This window comes from Podarcis melisellensis, assembly GCF_964234715.1.
Source record: "Podarcis melisellensis genome assembly, chromosome: 3".
NCBI lineage: Eukaryota > Metazoa > Chordata > Lepidosauria > Squamata > Lacertidae > Podarcis > Podarcis melisellensis.
In genome coordinates, this window is record NC_138530.1 from 15686199 (window position 1) to 15696809 (window position 10611).

A 10611-nucleotide genomic window follows, 5' to 3' on the forward strand; every position below is an offset into this window, starting at 1 on the left:
GCATGTGAGCCATATAACTCACACCGTTTGCAGCTAACATGGCCAACGATCAGGCATGATGGGTAATACAAAAAACAACAACTGGGGACATGAGGTTGGAAAAGTCTGTGCTAAATCATAGTTTGTGGTTACGTTACACTTAAACAATGTGCTAGTGTTATGTCCAACTCTGCAACCAAAGAAATGGGCCTGTTTTCTAGTGCAATACTTGAAGTGCTTTTACAGTTGTTCAGATGGTCCTGTCTCTTAAAAATTACTCTGTAAGCCAATATGATTACTTGCAGTTTTAAAGAAATAATAAAACAGTCTAACTGTATTTTTGCTCAGTACCATCTTTATTATAATGTCAGGTAGCTGGGAGGGGGGGAAAGACACCCACCCAATTATATTTCCTTACCACTCCCCATTTTCTTCCTTGTTTTCAGGGTTATTTTGAAAGCTGCAACATACATAGAAATAGAATAGCAGGTTTTGAAGTGAAAGCTTATGCCAACCCTACAGTAGTTCGTTGTGAAATCCACCATGGTCAAACTGGAGGAATCTATGTTCATGAAAAAGGAAGAGGACAATTTATAGAAAATAAGATCTATGCAAACAATTTTGCAGGTGTATGGATTACTTCAAACAGTGACCCAACAATAAGGTACCTGTCTTTATTTTGGCCTAGATTCTCAAGCCCTTGGACAGAAGTGGGGACTGGCCCACCCTCTGTGGGCCATTTTTGACAAATGGGTAGCATCACCACCTGTCAGTCACCTGGTATCATATGACATCAGGTAATTCAACTTCAATTGAAGAATCAGCAGTGCACTCTTTAAGTGCTCTCTGGGTTCTTCATTTCTTCTTCTGTAGCCCCAGCTTGAATTCAAGCTGTGGCTACCAAAGATTCCAGCCAAAAGAAGAATTCAAGCCTTATTTTTTGCTGGGGATTGGCTCCACTTGAGAGCTCTGACCCTATTCCAGTAGGTCCTGCATTTGGAATCAAATTTAGAAGGCACCAAATGCAAGTACTGCATTCAGAGGAAATATCAGAGGCTCATCAAAGGAAACATGGATAGCATTGTAGTGTGCATTGCCACTGATATTTGAGGATCATCTGATTTCTAAGCCATCATGCAAGTCCAGCCCCGTAAGCTTTCTAGATGGGGACTACCTGGGAATGTCATAGAAACTATTCTAAGCTGTTAGAGTGAAGAGCAGTGTTATGTGTAATAAAAATTAATTAGTCTTCCATTTAGAAGCCACAGTTCTGTGTATACTGTACAGCCTATGTACATTTAGATTATGTGGTGCTTGACAACTTCTGTTTTCTCTGGCTTTTTCACCTTAGGGGTAATGCAATTTTCAATGGGAATCAAGGTGGAGTCTACATATTTGGTGATGGAAGAGGCCTTATTGAAGGAAATGACATATATGGTAAAAAAATGAATATTTGCTTTGCTGCATTTGATACTCCTTGTGTCCTTGGGCTGCATTTTTCTTCATACTTGTAACCTCTTTTAACAGGAAATGCATTAGCAGGGATACAGATTCGGACTAACAGCTGTCCCATTGTTCGACACAACAAGATTCACGATGGCCAACATGGCGGTATTTATGTGGTGAGCATCTCTGTGTGGTTTTGATGTGAACTCAGAAAATTTTTTGCTAGAGCCCTTTTCAGGCATTCAAAATGTGGAATGTAAACGTGTGGTTGGGGAAAGAACCTGGAAGGGAAAGCTTGTTAAACATATTAATCTGGAAGGGTTTTTTAAAAAAATGTTTGCTTGAAAGTGTTGGCAGTTTGGCATCTTTAACCCCTAAACGTTTGAAAACTTGTCTTGTGTTACTGGGACACTTTAAGTCTCACCAAAATGAAGAAGTCATAATTAGGTCACAGATTTAGGTTAGGGCCTGATGGTCAACCTGCATAAGTTAGATTGTTGATAATGCACTTTTCTTTCTTATGAAAGATACGAAAATATGAAAGATATGAAAATATGAAAGCATTTAAAAGAGGGTTTTAAAAATTCATGGAGGTTAAGGCTATATTCTGCCTCCACCGTCAGAGGCAATATCCCTCTATATCAGTTGCTGGGAGGTGCTGATGAGGAGAGAGTGTTTCACTTGGGACCTGCTTGCAGGCTTCACCTAGCATCTGGCTATGGCTTCTATGAGAACAGGATCCTGGGCCAGATGGGCTTTCGGTCTGATCCAGCAGGGTGGCTCTTACATTCATATTCCCAGCATTGGCTAACTGTGATCTTGATAAATTAAAGCATTGAAGCAGATTCACTCTTTCTAATAGGGAACTAAGATGTAGAGTGCTGCTGAGATTGTAGGCAAAAACATGTCGTTAAGGAACTAGTGGGAAATATCTGCATGCTTGGTATAACTTTGAGGGTTGCAAAAGTAAAAAAAAACAAACATAACTTTTTAAAAAATTACTGGGTGATCCCCAAACACCCCAGTGAGGACTAAGCATGCTCAGTAACCACCAAATGGTGAGTTACAGTTGGAAAAGAAAAATTAACTGGCTCCAAAGAGAGTTGAAGGAACAGGGCTGCAGCTAACAAAAGGAAGTAGGAACATTTAAAAATAAACCTTTTTTTGCAGGTCTTGCTTTTGTTTACCAGTTTTTGTTTTGCTTTCAGCATGAAAAAGGCCAAGGTGTGATTGAAGAAAACGAAGTTTACAGTAATACCTTGGCTGGAGTCTGGGTGACAACAGGGAGCACGCCAGTGCTGAGAAGAAATAGAATACATAGTGGTAAACAGGTACGTCCCACCTTACTATGTGGTTGGCAGTAATACTGATTTCAAACTCTTTACTGTATGGCTGGATTTTTTAAAAATGTGTAATTTAAAGAAGCGGCTTAGCAGATCAGCTGCTTAGCGGATCAGCTGTTAAGCGGCTTAGCGGATCAGCTGTTAAGCGGCTTAGCGGATCAGCTGTTAAGCGGCTTAGCGGCTTGGGAAAAGGGGGGGAGAGAAAAAAACCCCGCAGGAACTCGCAAGACATTTTCGTCTTGCGAAGCAAGCCCATAGGAAATTGGTTTTGCGAAGCACCTCCAAAACGGAAAACCCTTTCGTCTAGCGGGTTTTCCGTCTTGCGAGGCATTCGTCTTGCGGGGCACCACTGTACTATCGGTTGCATCCACTTAAGTCCTACTTAAGACCCATTGAAATAAATGTTCTTGAGTTAGTCAAGTCAATTTGTTTTGGTGGACTTTTGTCTTGAGTTTGACTTAATTGGATATTAGACAGAGACACTGTGGGCAAGTGGTTCCCAGGTCCAAGTATTGGGGCTTAACCTGCTCTAGATATATTTGCACTCCCTCTGAAAGAACAGGCACATTGTTTAGAAGGCCTCTTGGAACCATCTGCATCAGTCTCCATTGTGAATATCACCAGCCTTGGTTGGTATTTCAACTGTGCCCTTTCCTAGACATAGATAGCTTGGCCTCTGTGACTAATGCACTGGTAGCCTAACATATATACTCCTGTCATGCCCTGTGTGGAGCTTCTCTTACAACTGGTGTGGAGGTTGCAGCTGATGCAGGATCCTGCAGCCCACCTGGTGAGTGGGGCTGCTTACCAGGCACATACCATGCCAGTGCTAAGGGACTTTGCCCTGTCTGCCTATTAGCCACTGAACAAGTTTTAAGCTCTTGTTACTTAGATATAAAACCTTTAAAGACTCTGGACCAGGTCACCCAGAAAGACTGGCTTCCCCTCCATTGCCCAGAAAGGGCATTAAATTCAACAGGTGTGGAATAATCCTATTCTCGACGCACCCTGGTGATTGGCTTGTGGTGACGCAGAGGGGGCTATTTCACAGGTGGCCGCAGTGTTATGGAATGCACACTCTGCTGAAATGTGGTCGGCCCCATCTGTGTTGGCATTCTGGCTCCGGAAGATGCAGCTGTTTGGGAATGTTTCATTGCATATTTCAATCATGGACATTTATTTTGTCTAATGGCATTGTTTGTGTATTTTAAATGTGGTGTATTTTCAATTCTGTATTTTAACAGTGTTGTACAGTAGGTTATTTTTGTTTTGTAAACGGTTTAGAAACCATTTTGGCATTCAGCAGTATATGAATAGATAAAACAATACAACCCAGTATTCCCTTAAGCCACTGTTAAGTAACGTGGATGTAAGCATGTTAGCTCTACAGTTAACCACAATCTAAACTGAATTGGTGTCTGTATTAGATTCATGTTGAATGAGGCTTTTCTTTCTAATTGAAAAACCAGTTTGATCATTTCTCAGATATGAATATTTACACTATGCCTCCCAAACACAGGCATTTCATTTTTACCTGATGAAAATAAACTGTTCTTGTTTGCTCAATAAGCAGAAAGGAGCAACACTGGGAACGAGAAAAGAAAAGAAAATCCCCAGTGTGTTGGTTCCTTTATTCCCGTATTTAACTTTACCAAGTCTTGTGTATGGGATGCTGGTCATAATTATGAAAGACCCTGTATAGGAATATTTTAAGTACAATCTCTCTACAGGTTAAAAAAAGGGAAAGCATGCAAAATGTATACAGAGTAACAAAAATGTGAGGCTTGGTTATAAAAATAAAAGTGTAAATAAAACTATTTTACCTGTTTTACTAGTAGTCAGATTTACACTATTGTTCAGGAAATACATGAAGTAGTATTAGTGAGATACTTGATTTAATCAACCTCTTTTCTTCCCGGTTTAAATCATGGCTTTAAATTGCCATGATATAAAAATTAATTTACCATTTCCCAATGTCTCTTTAATGCTCCAGGTTGGTGTTTATTTCTATGACAATGGACATGGAGTGCTGGAGGACAATGATATCTATAACCATATGTACTCAGGGGTTCAAATCAGGTAAAGTATATCTTCATTTGTTTTGCTTCAAAATGTTTTTAATATATAAACCAGTCAGTGAATTGTCAACTTTTCTCACCATCTTAACAATTGCACTACATATGTTACTTTACATTTGGCTGTTTTCCTTTCCTGTCCACTGGCAAGATTGTTATGTGGTAGTAGCTCTTATCTTGGGCTTGAAATTGTTGGAAGTGTCAGACCCATGTCTTTCAATGACTAGTTTTGTATTTGGCCTGGGAGACAGATTCTGTTCCAGGAGTGGAAAAGCAATTTCCTCTGAACTCCTAAGATGCCAGCACTGGAGTGGATAGAATCCAGTGCCCTGGCGAGGATACAAATCACACCGTTCCTGGTCATCAGAATAATCATTTGAGGAGAAGGGATGGTGTGATAATTAAGCTACCTCTGTGGGCATATAAGAGAGGATGAATGTTGGGTGGTCACACCTAGAGAGCTGGTCATGAGTGAGTGCAACCCCAAGCCAAGGAGGTTAGCAACCCCTGTTCTGATCTAACATTTGTCAAGGCTTTATTCGATGACCTCAGAGTAAGTCCCTGTCTTTTATCTTCATTTTTCTATCTGCAAAATAGGAGTTCATTTTACAGAGTTCTTGGTTTTCATCAAAAAATTAAAACACACTTAGTTCACCAAGTGTGCCATATGAATTATATTTTCCCTTCCCTTTTAAACACAGTGAAGAGTTGCAGGCTGATGAAAAAGAATGGCAAAGTCCTTTCATGCACACAAGCAGTTTCTTAACTTTCATCATAGAGCATACTTGAAAGATTTTTTCCATAGCTAAAAATACTCTTCAGTTTCTCAACTTTTCAGGGTGTGGTATAGAGTCACTTTAGAACATGAGAGGTGCCATAAAAAATTAATTGTAGACATATAAGCCCCATTATATCCATTGTTCTTTATACTACAGTATAAAGATATACTAGATGTGTTCAGATGATAGGTACATGAGGGCTGAGACTAAAAGGGTGGGGGTGAGGGTGTTCACAATTATTTCCAGTAATATTGAAAAAGGTGTGGGAATGCTAGCCAAAAGAATTGCACCTTAATTAAGAATTTAAGCTCCCCCTTCACTATTTAAAAAATAAAATAAAGAAGAGAACATCTGGTGCAGCCATGTACATACTTTCAGAACCTTTATCTGCCAGAACATTACTTTGTGAGTCTGGATTTGGTTCATAACATAGGAGAGATTCTGCATTCAGCTAAACAGGGATCTCGTGGTCTATGGGATTGTTTTCTATACATGCCGAGAGGGGAAGGTATATAGGAAGAAATGTATGAGTGCCTGACATACTCTAGGCTTATCATGCAGGTACTTAAATCTTTCTTGATTGTACAATGCTGATAATGCTTTTTAAATCATCAAATGTAGTTCACGTCACCTGTACAAAATAATAAGCTGTTTTTGAATAACCTCTTTGTTTGCTTATGTACAGAACTGGAAGCAACCCCAAAATTAGGCGCAACAAAATTTGGGGAGGCCAGAATGGTGGGATTCTTGTTTATAATTCTGGTAAGCTTCCCCTCTACTTCATTCTTATAATTTAAAATATGAGGCTGTTTCACCCTAATGCAAAATCTTGATGTTTTATTTTATGTTTGAAAGGGCTCGGCTTTATAGAAGACAATGAAATTTTTGATAACGCAATGGCTGGAGTTTGGATTAAGACAGACAGCAATCCCACATTAAGAAGAAACAAAATCCATGATGGAAGAGATGGAGGCATCTGTATATTTAATGGGGGCAGAGGTACTAGTCCACTCATTTTTATAATGTGTATTTTTAGCCAGAGCGATGCCTTTTAAAAATAAAATGAAGTCTTTGTTCTCTTTAATCAACTGTCACTGTGGCCATATTTTGATCCTTTGAGAAGCTGTTTAGTCATATATAATATAAAAAGGAGCTGTAATTCTCTATTTAGCCACCAAGAATATGTCTGCATTGCAGGATCAAAATTTCACTAGCTAAACTGTGGCCTTTTCTGAGAGAGTTCCAAATTGTGGTTGAAGAATATGTAAAACCCTTTCTTCCTGTTCAGATAACCAAGCTACATTTTACTAATTCAAATAGCTGTTGGAGTTTAGCCAATTCCCACTTTCTGCAGAAAACATTTATGTTAGTATTTGAATATGTCTATATTCCAAGTGTTAAAAAGCAATATATCTACCATCACCCCGCACAATTACTGTACTCAGTATTTATTTATTTTCTGTGCTTGTAAACAAATCAAAATTCAGACTGATTATTTTTGTTCTGTCTTAGGTCTCCTTGAAGAGAATGATATCTTTAGGAATGCACAAGCTGGGGTCCTTATCAGCACAAATAGTCATCCTGTGTTAAGAAAAAATAGAATATTTGATGGATTTGCTGCTGGTTTGTATTTGATTTATATTGTCTTTATCTCAGAATAGTGTTAAGACATCAGATCTAGGAGTGTTTCAGTCATTTGCAAATACTCTGATATTTCATAATGTCTTAAAATCACCAGTGAACTTTTGTATTGTCAGCGGTGGTTTTCTTTTTTCTCCCTTAAAGACTACTGGTTAGCCAAGCCACCCATGTTTTAAAAGGCCAACATTTTTGGACAGGAGGAAGAGAGACCACATTTTCTATCTGCAAAATAGGAGTTCATTTTACAGAGTTTTACAGACCACATTTTGCCAGAAGTGAATTGCTGAATTAGTAATTTAACAGGCAACTCTTCTTTCACTGTTGGAGATTTAGACTTTATTTAAATCATTTTGAAACTTCCTTCATATTTCAAAACTTTCATAAAAATGTAAAGTTTTGTGTCTATTTTTCTTTAAAAGTTATAACTTCTCATACATTCAGCGTATTGCTTCCTCCCCCCACCTTAAACCATAGGTGATGTCAAGCATTTGTAAATAATGCATAGGCCTTATTTTTTACCAGTGGTTAAGGGCCATAGAAAAGCAGAATTTTTAGGAAGAATTGACTTTGGTGATCACTTCAAGGCAGCCTGTAATTTCTCATAGGGCTGTAGTATCTGCTGCCCAAGGTGTTATTCTACAAAGCACACTCGTTAATTATTGTTTGACCCATTTCCAGTCATCACTTTGCACAGCTCTCTGTGGCAGCAGCATAATGATGATGGTAATAATAATAATAATAATAATAATAATAATAATAATAATAATAATAATAAATTTTGTTATACCCCACCCATCTGGCTGGGTTTCCACAGCCACTCTGGGGAGTTTACAGCATATATAAAAACATAGTAAAACATCAAGCATTAAAAACTTCCTGATACAGGGCTGCCTTCAGATGTAATAATTTTATTATTATTTTAACCATTCAAGGAATAACTGGCCACTGTAAGCATGCTGACAATGCATCTTTGCTTCCTCACTCATGTCAAATCTGAAAGAAAAAAAGCGTCTTTGCTAGGCAGAGACAACATGGAGTAACATGCCACAATACAAACAGCTCCATGATGTATCCTGGAGCTGTAACAATGAAGCAAACTTGCGAGATGATGAGCACAGGGGGAGAAAAACTCCCCAACAAATGCAGTCAAACATGGGTTCACTGCCAGATCTGAGTGAAGAAAGCATACTTCACCTCCATTGCTTCCTCTGTTTGTCATTCAGTGGAGTTGTTCCAAATACCCATGGGCCTATACTTACAGGATTCCCCCTTTGGAGCAAGTGCTACAGAGGTGTAAGGAACACTTTTCTTGTCGGCTGTTGCTGGGTAGGTTTCAGTTGCTTTGGCCCAAGAACATGTACAGGGTGCTTTGTCAGTTTGTGCAGCTACTGTTAGCCTATAAAATCAGGCAAGGAGGAGACAATGGGTGGGGCCAGGCTAATAATACATGCTTTGCTTTGAGAGGTGGCGATAAGACCATTCTTGAAGAAACCTGACTTACGTCAGCAGCAGATGTCTCCTTGAGAGGGTGGTTGTCAACATTTTTAAGTCCAGTTCAATCAAGATTCAGGCCTACTTTTGGCTCAGAAACTGCCTTGGTCGTCACCCTGTATGATGACTTGTGTTCGGAGAGACAGAGAATGCAATGATCTTGGCATCTTTCAATACCATCAGATTTGGAATCCTGGAATAACCAGCTGAGTTGCGGATTGGGGGCACCATATTGCAGTGGTGCTGATTCTACTTGGACAGCCAGTTCCAGAATGTGGTCGAGGGAGATTGTTCGGCCCCGATTCTGCAGTAGGGGAACTGATTCTGTTCCCCATGCTATTAAACATCTGCATGAAACTGTGGAGTGTGGGGTCATACAGGGTCTGTGGTAATTGATTTGAGGGCCAATAAACTGAAGCTTCATCTAAGACTGAGACGTTCCTAGGTGGTGGTTTTCCCGTCTAGTATGCAGCCTGCTCTAGATGAAAACTCCAAAGTTTATAATCATTCAAGTAGCAAGTAACTGAGGCAAATAGCATTTTAATACTTTTTTAAGAGTGCGGTTTCTGCTAATTAACTAGTATACTATTTCCCTTTGGATAGTACCAGAAGAGTCAAAAAATTGTTGCGACAGCTAAATACGTCAAATTTTCTGCTAAACTAACCTTTCCCCCTCTAATTTAAGGTATTGAAATAACAAATCATGCAACTGCAACTTTAGAAGGCAATCAGATTTTCAATAACCGGTTTGGAGGTTTATTTCTAGCCTCTGGAGTCAATGTGACAATGAAAGGTATGTTGAATTATGCTCATTTGTAATTTGTAAGTTACTGAAACAGTTACTGAAACTCTTTATAAGGGATACCCAATGAAAATGAAACCCCCAAAGCACCCTCACATTTAGAAACTTGCTTTGACAGCTTCTAAATTAGCCATTTGTGGTCATTTTGGTAGCTCAGTTTAAACAAACCTCTTTCGTGCAAAACTATTAATGTGTCTGACATACACACTTCCTAGCAGTGGCAATGTATTTTCTCTTAGTATTTGTTTTGTGTGAACAGCAGGTGCAGCAATATTGGTGAAGAGTAAGTAGTGTGTTAAAACTTGTACAGTTGTGCCCTGGATCCTGAACACCCTGGAACTCGGATGTTTTGGCTCCCAAATGTCGCAAACCCTGAAGTGATTGTTCCAGTTTGCAAACGTTCTTTTGGAACCCAAACATCCGACGGGGCTTCCGCAGCTTCTGATTGGCCACAGGAGCTTCCTGCAGCCAATCAGAAGCTGTGATTTGGTTTTCGAACATTTTGGAAGTCAAACGGACTTCCCGAATGGGATTCCGTTCGACTTCTGAGGTACGACTGTACTGCAAAACTCTTCATCGTATGTAAGCTTAAATCCTAAAGGGATTGTGTAATCTTATTTCAGATCAAATCCAGCTGTTGGATTGGAGGTTTTCAGAGTCAAGCTATAGCTCATGCACTATAGAATGGCTTACTATGCCGCAGCAAACTGCTAAATCTGATCACTGTTTTATTGCAGATAACAAAATAATGAACAATCAAGATGCCATAGAAAAAGCTGTCAGTAGAGGCCAATGTTTATATAAAATATCAAGTTACACCAGCTACCCCATGCATGATTTCTATAGGTAAGCAAGTATGGGATCTACTTTTCCCACAGCTTAACGTTTGCATGTTTAAAAAATGGATCCGTTTTAAATTGTTGTTAACATTGCATTTTAGATGTCACACTTGCAACACCACAGACCGCAACGCCATATGCGTAAACTGTATTAAGAAGTGCCATCAAGGACATGATGTGGAATTTATTAGGCATGATAGGTATGTTGACTAACCC

At 39.3% G+C, this 10611-nt stretch overlaps 1 protein-coding gene across 2 annotated transcripts in view; it reads left to right on the forward strand.

Annotated features, from left to right (window-relative positions):
* Positions 1-10611, forward strand: part of FBXO11 (F-box protein 11) — a 70595-nt gene that overhangs the window by 58597 nt on the left and 1387 nt on the right. For both annotated transcript variants that reach the window (XM_081903854.1, XM_081903855.1), the window contains exons 12-22: positions 426-643; positions 1331-1416; positions 1507-1601; positions 2634-2756; positions 4762-4847; positions 6308-6384; positions 6478-6621; positions 7135-7245; positions 9440-9547; positions 10294-10402; positions 10497-10595. In XM_081903854.1, the coding sequence (XP_081759980.1) occupies positions 426-643; positions 1331-1416; positions 1507-1601; positions 2634-2756; positions 4762-4847; positions 6308-6384; positions 6478-6621; positions 7135-7245; positions 9440-9547; positions 10294-10402; positions 10497-10595 (1256 nt within the window). The remainder of the gene's footprint in view (positions 1-425; positions 644-1330; positions 1417-1506; positions 1602-2633; positions 2757-4761; positions 4848-6307; positions 6385-6477; positions 6622-7134; positions 7246-9439; positions 9548-10293; positions 10403-10496; positions 10596-10611) is intronic.